Here is a 14,383-nt window from a genome sequence, read left to right as displayed (position 1 = left end):
TCGTGGGAAGTTAATGGAGACAGTTTATTTTGCCGCAAGTACTTGCCGAACTAGCCAGTTGCTTTAAGTTTTCCTCAAACTTACACAAGTTGTGTGTGTTGAGTACAGATACGTAAAGGTCAGTGTCGAAACGGAAAATAGTGTAAGACGGAGCGACAAATGTTGAATTGGAACCCCTAAACGTCTATAGCGGGACACCGTCAGTCAAAGTGCGGAATGTATTAACCGTTTAACTTGTTTGACCAGTAGGGAAGTAGAACGGTAGTACCAGCATCTAAGTTTGCTGATTTTTAATGTTAGCGTTGAAAAATTCATTACATTCCTCATGAAAGTTTTGAATACCGTTCGGGAAAGTGTAAAATTAATTAAAAATGTGATCTTTACGATATATCCTGCCTCATTTTATACCTCATTTTCGGATATTTGATCCTGCGACAGGGAAGAGATGTTTGCAACTTCTATACAGCATTCTCCGGAAGTTTTTACTCTGAGCGAAGGGCTAAATTCAATAGTGTTTCGTGACTTACGCCTCTATTCATCTGTTCAACCACACAGTTTTTCTTCCGTTTTTCGCCATTATTGTACGTTCAGACAAGATGGGGGAAGCGTTGCACACTGAACGTACACGCGTGCCTTCTAATATGACACTCTACATGGCAACAGATACGCTATTGTGTGAAAAATGCCATATGTTTCTAGAATATGCTTTTTTAAACCAAAATGTTTAACACTACTGCAGTGACAAACCGATTTGGCCGAGATACAAAATGTCATTTCTCCATCTAATAGTGACTGGTGATAAAATTGAATATATTTTGATAATGCTAATCGTCACGGGCGAATCCAGGCAAAACCAAATCGTTTCGCAAAAAAGAATTATTTGTGTTTGGTGGGATCAGAAGGGTGTCGTCTAATATGACACGCTAAAACCTGGTGACACCATTAACACGGAAATTCAAGTGAAAACGAGCGGAATATGGAAAAAGCAGCATAGTCATACGGGTCCTTGACTACGACTCCTCACACACAGCAAAACGAGCCAGAGAAACCTTCGAGGCGTTCAGTTTTGAAATACTGGTACGTCCGACTTATTTTTCAGACTTGGCTCCTTCCGATTATCATCTATTTGCATCAGTGGGACCTTTTGCTGAACAACGCTTCAATAGTATGAAAATGTGCGAAAATGGTTCACTGACTGGTTAGCTTCAGAACTTTTTTTTGGCGTGGCATTCACAGCCTGCTGGAGAGATGGGAGACATGTGTAAATAGCAATGGAGATTTTGAATAAAATATAGTTTATCAGTTTCAAACAACAGATGTGGAATTACTGCAACCAAATTCCCGATTCATACTTCTACACCTGCTATACTATACTACTGCAAAAATAAATAAATAAATAAATAAATTGTAGACGTTCAGTTTCTTCATTTTCGTAAGTTGGAGTGAGTGTGGTGTGTATGTGTGTGTGTGTGTGTGTGTGTGTGTGTGTGTGTGTGTGTGTCAGAAACACGCACTCGACCATGGTCGTAGGACCGTTGCTATTCACAGTATACATAAATGACTGTGGGTAACATCGGAAGTTCACCGAGGCTTTTTGCAGATGATGCTGTGGTATATCGAGAGGTTGTAACAATGGAAAATTGTACTGAAACGCAGGAGGATCTGCAATGAATTGACGCATGGTACATGGAATGGGTACTGAATCTCAATGTAGACAAGTGTAATGTGGTCTGAATACATAGAAAGATTCCATATTTAGCTACAAAATAGGTCAGCAACTGGAAGCAGTTAATTCCATAAATTATCTGGGAGTACGCATTAGGAGTGATTTAAAATGGAATGATCATATAAAGTTGATCGTCGGTAAAGCAGATGCCAGACAGATTCATTGGAAGAATCCTAAGGAAATGCAATCCGAAAACGAAGGAAGTAGGTTACAGTACGCTTGTTCGCCCACTGCTTGAATACTGCTCAGCAGTGTGGGATCCGTACCAGATAGGGTTGATACAAGAGATAGAGAAGATCCAACGGAGAGCAGCGCGCTTCGTTACAGGATCATTCAGTAATCGCGAACGCGTTACGGAGATGATAGATAAACTCCAGTGGAGGACTCTGCAGGAGAGACGCTCAGTAGCTCGGTACGGGCTTTTGTTGAAGTTTCGAGAACATACCTACACCGAGGAGTCAAGCAGTATATTGCTCCTCGTACGTATATCTCGCGAAGAAACCGTGAGGATAAAATCAGAGATTAGAGCCTACACAGAGGCATACCGACAATCTTTATTTCCACGAACAATATGAGACTGGAATAGAAGTGAGAACCGATAGAGGTACTCAAGGTACCCTCCGCCACACACCGTCACGTGGCTTGCAGAGTATGGATGTAGATGTAAATGGTACAACAAGGAGTGCTGGTAAAAAAAGAAACGGCCTCTTTCCTTTCGTTCTTACTAATAAATGCAATGAATGATATCGCAGGCTAAGTGTAAACATTTACTAACTTTTAATGTAGAGTATATTGTCCCATCGCTTACATTTAATTGTTGAGCCGTGGCGCCATCGAATTAGTAGCCTGTTCTATCTGGCTCCCGACTATCCCTCTTGCGGCCGCCATTATCAATATCTATGAGCAAGAAAGGGTACCTGCGGGTTGTGCACTTAGAATGCCTTGCTTGCCGGTATATATAGGGTGAGTCACCTAACGTTACCGCTGGATATATTTCGTAAACCACATCAAATACTGACGAACCGATTCCACAGACCGAACGTGAGGAGAGGGGCTAGTGTAATTGGTTAATACAAACCATAAAAAAATACACGGGAGTATGTTTTTTTAATACAAACCTACGCTTTTTAAAATGGAATCCCGTTAGTTTTGATAGCACATCTGAACATATAAACAAATACGTAATCAGTGCCGTTTGTTGCATTGTAAAATGTTAATTACATCCGGAGATATTGTAACCTAAAGCTGACGCTTGAGTACCACTCCACCGCTGTTCGATCGTGTGTATCGGAGAGCACCGAATTACGTAGGGATCCAAAGGGAACGGTGATGGACCTTAGGTACAGAAGAGACTGGAACAGCACATTACGTCCACATGCCAACACCTTTTTATTGGTCTTTTTCACTGACGCACATGTACATTACCATGAAGGGTGAGGTACACGTACACACGTGGTTTGCGTTTTCAAATACGGAGTGGAATAGTGTGTGTCCCGACATGTCAGTCCAATGGATGTTCGATGTGGTAACCATCATGTACCGTGATGTGCCTACAACCCCGGAGGATATGAAACAACGTACTGTGGCTGCCTGCGGCGATGTTAGACCAGATGTACTGCGGCGTGTACGACATTCATGACGCCAGAGATTGCAATTGTGTGCAGCAAATGATGGCCACTACATTGAACATCTATTGGCCTGACATGTCGGGACACACTATTCGACTGCGTAATGGAAAACGGAAACCACGTGTGTACGTGTACCTCACCCCTCAATGTAATGTACATGTGCGTCAGTGAAAAATACCAATAAAAAGGTGTTGGCATGTGGACGTAATGTGCTGTTCCAGTCTCTGCTGTACCTAAGGACCATCACCGTTCCCTATGGATCCCTACGTAATTCGGTGCTCTCCGATACACACGATCGAACAGCGGTGGAGTGGTACTCAAACGTCAACTTTAGGTTACAATATCTCCGGATGTAATTAACATTTTACAAAGCAACAAATGGCACTGATTACGTATTTGTTATATGTTCAGATGTGCTAACAAAACTCACGGGGTTCCATTTAAAAAAACGTAGGTTTGTGTTAAAAAACTTACTTCCGTGCATTTTTGTATGGTTTGTATTAACCAATTACACTAGCCCCTCTCCTCACGTTCGGTCTGTGGAATCTATTCGTCAGTATTTTATGTGGTTTACGAAATATATCCAGCGGTAATGTAGGAAGACTCACCCTGTGTATATATGGGGGTTCGCTGGCCCGAGAGAAGGCCAAGTTTGGGGATTGGAGGTAGCGTCGCGACAAGATGCGGTCACTAAGTCCGACACCACGAACTACTCCAGGAGGGCCTGCGCACATTAAGGTACCTTACAGGGGAACCTCCCCATCGAACCCCGCTCAGATTTAGTTATAAGTTGGCACAGTGGATAGGCCTTGAAAAACTGAACACAGATCAATTGAGAGAACAGGAAGAAGTTGTGTGGAACTATGAAAAAAAATAAGCAAAATATACAAACTGAGTGGTCCATGCGCAAGATAGGCAACATCATGGGTAGTACGAGCTCAGGGCCGCCGTGGTCCTGTGGTAGCGTGGGCAACTGCAGAATCAGAGGTCCTTGGTTCATGTCTTCCCTGGAGTGAAAATTTTACTTTATTTTTGCATAGTTACTATCTGTCCGTTCGTTCATTGACGTCTCTGTTCACTGTAATAAGTGTAGTGCCTGTGTTTTGCGACCGCATCGCAAAACCGTGCGATTAGTAGACGAAAGGATGTGCCTCTCCAATGGGAACCGAAAACATTTTATCGCAAGGTCATAGGTCAGCCGATTCCTCCACAGGAAAACACATCTGATATATTCTATACGACACATGACAGGAATATGTTGTCGACCCACCTAACTTGTACACTTGGCGAATGGATAAAAAGATTCTACCTTGCCCGATTTAGGTTTTCTTGTGGATGTGATAATCACTCCCAAAAAAGTGATGGAAACATAAGAGTTTGTCACATAAACTGAAAATAAAAAATTAAATTTTTCAATCGATGGAAGATTTGAACCAAGGACCTCTTGTTCCGCAGCTGATCACGTTACCGCAAGACCACGGCGCTCCTGAACTCATAGTGACCTTGATGTTGCCTATCTTGCCCATGGACTACTCAGTTTGTATTTTTTGCTTATTTTTTCACACTTCCACACAACTTCTTCCTGTTTTCTCAATTGATCTGTGTTCAGTTTTTCAAGGCCTATCCACTGTGCCAGCTTGTAACTAAATCTGAGGGGGGTGCGATGGGGAGGTTCCCTTGTGAGTACTTCCCCGGGTCAGCGTAGACTACAAGCAGCAGGCCGACACACCTTCGGTTGGTTGGCAACGTTCCCGACCGCTCGTGGCCTGGCTGCCCCATTCTACCTGGCTGTCATCGGCACCACTCAGTAACTGCCGCGACGCACCGCGGATCCATGTATTGCTTGGTGATAAAATTACATTCCGTAATGCTCCTGGTGACTGGTGTGTCTACCAGACTTCCTAATTGTCTGGTATGTACCCGACCCTCAGAGTTTCACTCGGTCGGCTCTTTGGTCGTAAATATAGCCCAACACTCTGCAACAACACACTCTTTACCGCTCTGGGAGAAATGACCAAGAACACAGAACAGAAAGCACACATACGAAAAAGAACCACTTCCCATCACACACAGAAATAATGAACGTAGGTCGTCGTAAATCGCGCTAGTTTTTCATTGCCTTTCTCGCCACTTGCGATACGCCTCTCGCGACACAGGCGGACAGCAAGATCGATCAGAAATAAAGTGCAAAAGTTTTGTTTTTGTGTGTAAAACGCAGCCACACACCAACCAACTAACGTCAGTACACGAATAACTAAGTAACAGCTAAATACACACCAAAATAATTGGTTTCCACAATAATACCACAACCCCTAGTATATACTGCTGACATACGAAGTTCACCTTTGAGTATTTCTTTACTAAAAGCCGCTCACATAGTTGCAGATGACATGATGTTCGCTACGTAATAAAGACGGCAACAGAAATAAGAGCACAGAAAATATGTCACAAACACCGCCAATAATAACTTAAAACATGCTATAGCATACAACAAATAAGGTAGTATGAAAGTATCAATATTAAACTATATTTCGAAAGACTATTTGTAAACATGTAATAATGTTTTACTGTCCAGAATGAGATTTTCACTCTGCAGCGGAGTGTGCGCTGATATGAAACTTCCTGGCAGATCAAAACTGTGTACCGGACCGAGACTCGAACTCGGGACCTTTGCCTTTCGCGGGCAAGTTCTCTACCAACTGAGCTACCCAAGCACGACTCACGCCCCGTCCTCACAGCTTTACTTCTGCCAGTATCTCGTCTCCTACCTTCCGAACTTTACAGAAGCTCTCCTGCGAAACTTGCAGAACTAGTTACTCAAGTAAACATGGCTGGCGCATGGCTTACATTCGATAAAAGGGTCATTCCATGTCAATTCAATCGATTTGAGGAAATGTTCTCCATAGCAACAAATCTTGGTCCGATTCATCCAGATCATACAGTACAAAGAATGCCACATTTTGTTCCGTATGTTTGACATTCAGATGCTTGTGCTCTACCAATACTGGAACTTGTGTGAACAAAAGCACCACTAGTACACTCTTCTGCCTCCATACTGACTTTCCACAACAGTACTGACCGGTCTGAACTAGAATCTTAAAAACACGAGTAACCTGTAATTGTTGCTTGTTTCCTTTGTTGTTCCTGCCTAACTGACCCATTCCGTCCCTGAAAACTACCGTTGTTTGACTTTGTTGCCTAATGGTTGCCAACAATTGCTGCAGCTGTATCTGAAACAAGCTGTCTGCATCACCCCTATTACTTGCTGAATCGTGTTAAAAGAAACGTAACCAAATACATCTGTCAACTTTTATTGTACACAAATGCCTTACAATAACAAGTAGAAATTTGGCCACATATTATATTATGGTCTACTTATGCAGCGTGTGAAATTTGGCTTTTATAACATTTGTGCTTTTTCTGCTACCACACTTCGAAAATCCACGATTTAAGGCAATTTTTCAAATGTGTGTATTTTCGTGTGCATGTAACAGTTTTTGTGACTGATATGGGCATGATGAGTTCTGCGTTTGTTTAGGCCACATTAAGATTACCACAAAAAAAATTATACCCTTTTTGAGTGAATTATATTTGGCATAGAAGGCACCTACAATATGTACTTTTTAACGTAATACATTTTTAATCACATTTTGGAATTTTTATTTTCCTCAGAAATATGTTGGTGTTTTGATTCAGTGTGTGTTCTCTAAGTGGAATGTTACTGCGTTGTAAAATGTTTCACTGGACTGTGCGAAACAGTTCCAAAGTTATTAAGTCCTGAAGTTGGGTCTGCAGATACGATTGCCAGATGTGGGTTGCAATTTCCGTGTCACGCCACTTTCTTTCACAAGCCATAATTATGGAACTAATTGGCAGGGAACTTAAAATTTTGTACAGGAGTGTTCCACACATGGCAGAATTAATGTACTGAATTTCAGTCAAATCTGAGACTGAGCTAGAGCTCCTGGTTGAACTGACATGGAATGACCCAAAAGGAAGTCAAGTTTTGAAGTGGTATTTTAAGTACGAAAACATTGAGGTTCAACAGCAATGGCGAAATGAGTATCAAACAGTTTAACGATTCGTCGCATTCGAGACAAATTTGAAGCCGAAAGCTGTGTTAAAGATGTACACAAACAACGATCTGGACGACCTGTAACTGTAACAAGTCCAGCTAACTACCGTCGTGTGTTACAACAATTCACTCGCTCACCACAGAAGTCAGAGACAGTTTGCCCGTGAAAATGGAGTGAGTCGCTCAAGTGTTCGGCGAATTTTGACGACAGCAAAGTTGAAGTGCTACATCCCACGATTTCTACACACAGTGAACGAGGACGACCCAGATCGTAGAATGGAGTAACGCGAGTGGTTTACTAACATGGTGCGCAACGATGGAGAGTTTGCAGAGATGTTTGTGTGGTCTGATGAGGCGCAGTTCAAACTCAATGGTACAGTAAATCGCCACAACTGCATCCACTGGGCCGCCGAAAATTCGAACGTCCGTGTAGGCAAAGCCGTGAATTTGCCAGCAGTAAATGTGTGATGTGTGTTGTCTCACCGGGGCTCGATTGGGCCATTCTTTGACGGCACAGTTACCGGTGAGGTGTACCTTCAGAAGCTTCAGACATCCATTTTACCTGCCATCCGGGACTTGAATGGAGACGGAAGAGTTTACTTTCAACAAGACGGTGCCCCAGCCCACTACAGAATCGTGTTAGGCCGTAGAGGTGCTGTAGAGTATCCACCACGTTCCCCAGACCTAACTTCTGGATTTTTACCTGTGGGGAACACTAAAGGACGTCGTTTATCGACAAAAGCCACGTACACTGGATGAACTTCGAGAATCCATCGTACATTCGTGTGCAAATATCCAACTGAACACGTTGCAGTCTGTAGTTCGTGCTGCAGTTCGGCGGCATCGTTTGTGTGTGGATGTTAATGGTGACGATTTCGAACACTGAGCCGGATCGCTGGTCGATCGTCAGCGATCGGCTTGTTATCTTTGGCGCGTACACGAGCATCTTCGCGTTTTCGGCTGGGGCGCACGGGACGGCGAGAGGCAGTCGATTTTGGGGCGGCCGGTGAGACTGGCAGAGTTTGGCTCGGGCGTAAGCACACGTGTGATGTCTGTTAGGCTGGGGCTGTTTGCTAATCGTGCAACTCCCGCGGCGGTTACTGGTTACCTGGAAGGCATTTCGTATAAACTGTGCCAAGCCTCGCAGTGAGAGGGGAATCCGGAGTCGGTGTTGGCCTTGATGTTTGTACAAATTGAGGTGTCTGTGTGAGAAGCATGGCGTGGGCCCGTTGGTTGCTTCGTCCTTCTGGCAGCCACCGCAACCGTATGTTCGCCCGGAATATCTACAGTTTGTGGTGAGCATAGTGCGAACAAGTTCTCTTAGGATGTGCTCCCAGCCTGACGTAGGTTGTGTTATTTATGGGTGCCGACCCTTTGTCTGTAACTGCTTCCGGGTGTCCTGTAAGATTTCACAGCAAAAGTGTTTTTGTGGCATTCTGTGTTTCTGGCTCAGCCTCCGCCTAGAAAGGGGAAGATTTCTGCCTCAACTGAAAAGAGGGGGGGGGGGGGGGGGGGGATTCGATTGGATATCTTTTGGAATTCGTTAATTCTGTAATTTAAACATAAAAAATTGTTCTTTGAGAATAAGCGCCTGTTTTGAATGATAACTGAAACCCTCAGCTGCCGACAAGTGTTGATATACCTCGATGTGGACAGCTGAAAATGTGTGCCCCGACCGGGACTAACCCGGGATCTCCTGCTTACATGGCATACGCTCTATCCATCTGAGCCACCGAGGACACAGATGAATAGCGCAGCGCGACTGCAGGGACTTATCCCTTGCACGCTTCCCGTGAGACTCACATTCCCAACTGTTCACAATTCTACATATGTAATGTGCCTTATAGACATTTGCCCATCCACTCATTACTCGCGCACGCTTTGGCGATTCCCGTAAGAGTTTGGGCAACCTGTGCGTATTCGCACAGACGAAGGTCAATAGCTGGGTAGCCTTTAACTACATGTGTGAAGACAGTAACTGATACTCCAGGGAAAAGCTGCATGGTCATCAACAGTATTATTCTTTCGAGAACAGTTACTGTCTTCATATATACAGTTAAAGGCTACCCAGCTATTGACCGTCCGTGCGAACACGCACAGGTTGCCGAAACTCTTACGGGAATCGCCAAAGCGTGCGCGAGTAATGAGTGGGTGGGCAAATGTCTATAAAAAAGGTACAATACATATGTAGAATTGTGGACAGTTGGGAATGTGCGTCTCACGGGAAGCGTGCAAGGGATAAGTCCCTGCAGTCGCGCTATTCATCTGTGTCCTCGGTGGCTCAGATGGATAGAGCGTATGCCATCTAAGCAGGAGGTCCCGGGTTCGAGTCCCGGTCGGGGCACATTTTCAGCTGTCCACATCGAGGTGTATCAACACCTGTCGGCAGCTGAGGGTTTCAGTTATATACTCCAGGGAAAAGCTGCACGGCCACCAACAGTATTCTGTTCTTTCGAGAACAGTTACTGTCTTCATATAAGCGCCTATTTCTTTGGGACACTGCAGTTCAAACGGGAATGGCGTAATGTTAGTGAGTATTTGTTAATCGTCAAATGAAGTGTATTTAATGTCGCAGTTTTCTGGGGCACGCAGCTGTGTTATTGAACTCATTTTGAAGTGTTCTGTCGGGTGAATGACTGCTCCCCACTTCAGTGTATTCTTTTGAGTAGTATTTCAAGGTTTTTTTGGTATTTGTCAGTGGGGTGTATTGATTCAATTTTGTTTTTCCTGTTTCTTTTGAATTACGGGGAATTTTTTAGTTTATCTGGTTACTGTCTTAACTCACGCTTCACGCGCTAAATCAGGTGATACTGAAACTTTATTCCTGTTTAATGCCAGGCAGATTCAAATGTAATTTCATTTATGTTATTTGAAATAAATGTGTTTGATTGACCTTAATGAATTATGTGCATACGAAGTAAGGGGCTCAGTCCTTAACAGTGGCGTGTGGTTCGGGTTGTGAGCCCCGTGCTCGGACTAAACACCTACAGTGACATCTTTAAGTTGGACTTTTAAGCTACACTTTCACCAAAAATGACAACTCCATGAATTAGTTTGCAAACAGTGGATACATTTTTTGGACCCCTCTGTATATTGAAAAATGAAGAGGTTGTGTGAAGAGAATGTTACATTGTAGCAGTGAAAGCTTTACAAACTGACCATGTCGACGGTGACCTCGCCGACCTTGGTGCTGCCGTACTGCTTGCGGAAGGCCTTGACTCGCTCCAGCTCGCGCGCCGCCTTCTCGGTGAGCACCGCCTTCAGGTCCGTCGAGTCGCTGGCCACGCCGCGGGACACCACCGACAGCACGGGCAGCGCCACCTTCTGCAACACGACACAAACCTCAGTCTAACCGTGAAGAATCGAGTAATACTTGAGAGGCCAACATCCGCGACTGCCAAGTACGGTTTACAAATCGCCTTACAACAGCGAGTGTGTTTTACAAGGGCGGGGGGGGTGCAGCAACGTTTGGAACGCGGATTTACTGCAAACTTCGTACACACTTAGTACTCCATTAGGACAATAAAATATGTAAGCAGTAGCGCGTACTTCTCAAGCGTTATTGAGAAACTCTCAAGATAATTTCGGTCGTCAAATACAGCTGATCGAAAAGTCGGTATAAATTTGAAAACTTAATAAACCACGGAATAATGTAGATAGAGAGGTACAAATTGACACGTTTAGAATGACATGCGGTTTTATTAGAACCAAACAAGAAGTTCACAAAATGTCCGACAGATGGCGCGTGAAAGATCTCTTGCAGGCGTCGTTTGGTGGTGATCGTGTGCTCAGCCGCCACTTTCGTCATGCTTGGCCTCCCAGGTCCCCAGACCTCAGTCCGTGCGATTATTGGCTTTGGGGTTACCTGAAGTCTGAAGTGTATCGTGATCGACCGACATCTCTAGGGATGCTGAAAGACAACATCCGACGCCAATGCCTCACCACAACTCCGGACATGCTTTACAGTGCTGCTCACAACATTATTCCTCGACTACAGCTATTGTTGAGGAATGATGGTGGACATATTGAGCATTTCCTGTAAAGAACATCATCTTTGCTTTGTCGTACTTTATGCTAATTATTGCTATTCTGATCAGATGAACCTCCGTCTGTCAGACATTTTTTGAAATTTTGTATTTTTTTGTTCTAATAAAACCGCAAGTCATTCCAAGCATGTGTGTCAATTTGTACCTCTATCTACATTATTCCGTGATTTATTCAGTTTTCAAATTTATACTGACTTTTTGATCACCCGGTATATATACCTGCACGTGGCCATTTTTACCATGAAGCGCCGGTAGCCGAGTGGTTAGCATTCAAGCCCCTTAATCGCTGGGTCGCTGGATCGAGTCCTACTCGTCAGTTTTTTATTTCTAATAGTCATTTTCTTTACTATTTATATTGCTGTAATGGGAAAAATAGTGTAATCCGATGAACTTTTATTAAATTTACAACATTATTTGGTAGTCTACAAATTTTTATCATCACATTAAACGAAGTATTTCCAGAAACATCTGAAGCTATTTGTAAAGCACTGAAGGAGGAATAGATGAAGATAAGTGTTTAGTGTATAGGCAGTAAGAACTATTTTTATTTATCAACAATTCAATTAACAGAATTAGTGTTCCAACAACTACGAAATTAATACAACTACAAAATTATTAAGTACAAAGCAGATAACGCACTTTTTAACTTGTGGCATCCAGGGTTCAAAAACTAAGTAGAATGGAAAGCTAAGAAAGAATTTAATTTCAGAGCGTGACCACGTCCTGCACCATATTCCACCTGCCCATCAACACACAGTGCTCCATGCTCACCCTCCACCCTAGTCGAAGCAAGTTTATTTAAATAAACTTTGAAGCCGTGTTTACAAACACACTACAGAGACGCCAAACAGCTGTAGCGACGCCAGCGTTCCAAGTGGTTACGTTTCCCATTGCAATGAACAGAGAACTTATGGTCAATCTACGGCGAGGCTCCTGGATCTGATCATATTTGACGGCAGACGAGACTTGACAAAGTTCCCTGTTACACTTTCAAATTTGTTTGATATAAATATTTTACAACTTTGACAAATATAGTAGTGTAATGCTGGCCTTAGAGAGGAATTTGGAGTGCACCGCAGCTATTATTATGCTTTCATGCCTGGCACCTAACTGTCCACACTGTCAGACGGCGGAAAAATATGAAAATACCGACCAGCAGGCACGTGAAGTATCTGGTTACTTGCACTTTAATATAACAATGCGAAACTGTGTGCGAGACGGTATCTTCGTAGATTATTGTTTCAGTGAGTGTGTGTGTGTGTGTGTGTGTGTGTGTGTGTGTGTGTGTGTGTTGTATTTTTTATACGACTTAAGCCAATGGCAGCACGATTTTTCAAATCGTGGGCAAGCACACATTTTCAGTATCACTTTATGCGTTTGGTCGTTTACTAGTCGATAGTTATGAATATTATATTATTTGTGATAAAAATTAGTGGACTGCCAAATAACATTGTAAATTTAATAAAAGTTCATCCGATTACACGTATTTTCCCCCATTACATCAACTGTAACAAACAGTAAAGGAAATGACCGTTAGAAATAAACTGACGAGCGGGACTCGATCCAGCGACCCAACGATTACGGGGCTTGTACGCCAACCACTCGGCTGCTGGCGCTTCCTGGTAAAAACGGCCACGCACAGGTGTATGTATTTGACGATATTGCACGACCGAAATTATCTGGCGATTTCCTCAATAACACTTGAGAAGTACGCGCTACTGCTTACAAATTTTGTTGTCCTAATGGAGTACTACGAGTGTACGAGGTTTGCAATAAATCCGCGTTCCAAGCGTCGTGGCCTCCCCTTGTTACACTGGAGAGATTTGGCGGTCGGTTTGCAGCCGTCGCGCTGTGCTTACCTCAGGCCGGATCCTCTTACACCCCACCGCAATCTGACACCCGCCGTCCATGCACGCGACGCTCTGGTGAGCGCAGCAAAAACTGCCCCTACAACGCTGTTCGCTCCCGCGCCACATCTGTATTATCTAGAATACTAACTCGTTATTCCGGTTCACGGCTCGTGTTACCCAGGTGCAGGTTGCCTATCCAACTACCAGTGAGGGGAAAAACATTTTTCCATGTTTAAAATAACTGACCGAATATAAAGGTTTAGAATGCTGTTCTAATTACTCATTCAGAGATAAAGTATTACATAAAATGATTACCACAGTTAGGTATTACAGTTACGAACTGTGCATGTCTCGAGGCAAATTCACCGCGCTGAAGTACCCAGGTAATATTCTTCCAGTATTTAAGAATAAGAGCACTGTGTGATTTGCAGCAAACACACAATTTTAAATCCTTTACGAAACTCCAACTCACGTACATGCTTTATGTCAAATATTTAACACAATAATTTGTAAAATATTCAGAAGACGTTTCGAAATATTTTATACATCGGAGATACATTCTTCAAATATTTAGGTTGGGGGGGGGGGGGGGATACTCGTAAATACCAACGTAAAGTCGTTAATACAAGTGAGCGTAGAAATACTAACGAAAACTGAATGAGATTTTCACTCTGCAGCGGAGTGTGCGCTGATATGAAACTTCCTGGTAGATCAAAACTGTGTGCCGGACCGAGACTCGAACTCGGGACTATTGCCTTTCGCGGGCAAGTGCTCTACCGAAGCACGACTCACGCCCGGTACTCACAGCTTTACTTCTGCCAGTACCTCGTCTCCTACCTTCCAAACTTTACAGAAGCTCTCCTACCTTTGGAAGGTAGGAGACGAGGTACTGGCAGAAGTAAAGCTGTGAGTACCGGGCGTTTTTTTTTTATTTCGGTTTTAGGGCGCAAAACTGCTATGGTCATTAGCGCCCGGTCCGTGACTGAGGAAAGAATAAAAACTGAAAATTGAAAACAGCAAAAATGGGAACGAAACTCAAAAAATTGGACACTAAAAGC

The 14,383-nt window shown here is 43.5% G+C and overlaps 1 protein-coding gene across 1 annotated transcript in view; it reads right to left on the bottom strand.

The window, feature by feature from the left end:
- The window catches only part of LOC126213558 (probable citrate synthase 2, mitochondrial), a 236,149-nt gene that overhangs the window by 141,648 nt on the left and 80,118 nt on the right, over nt 1-14,383 (bottom strand). Inside the window, exon 2 of the mRNA XM_049941390.1 lies at nt 10,589-10,753. Coding sequence (XP_049797347.1) covers nt 10,589-10,753 — 165 coding nt within the window. The remainder of the gene's footprint in view (nt 1-10,588; nt 10,754-14,383) is intronic.

Source organism: Schistocerca nitens, chromosome 11 (assembly GCF_023898315.1).
Source record: "Schistocerca nitens isolate TAMUIC-IGC-003100 chromosome 11, iqSchNite1.1, whole genome shotgun sequence".
NCBI classification, from domain to species: Eukaryota; Metazoa; Arthropoda; class Insecta; order Orthoptera; family Acrididae; genus Schistocerca; species Schistocerca nitens.
The sequence above is the reverse complement of the archived record's forward strand: the minus strand, read 5'-3'. Positions and strand labels throughout refer to the sequence as shown.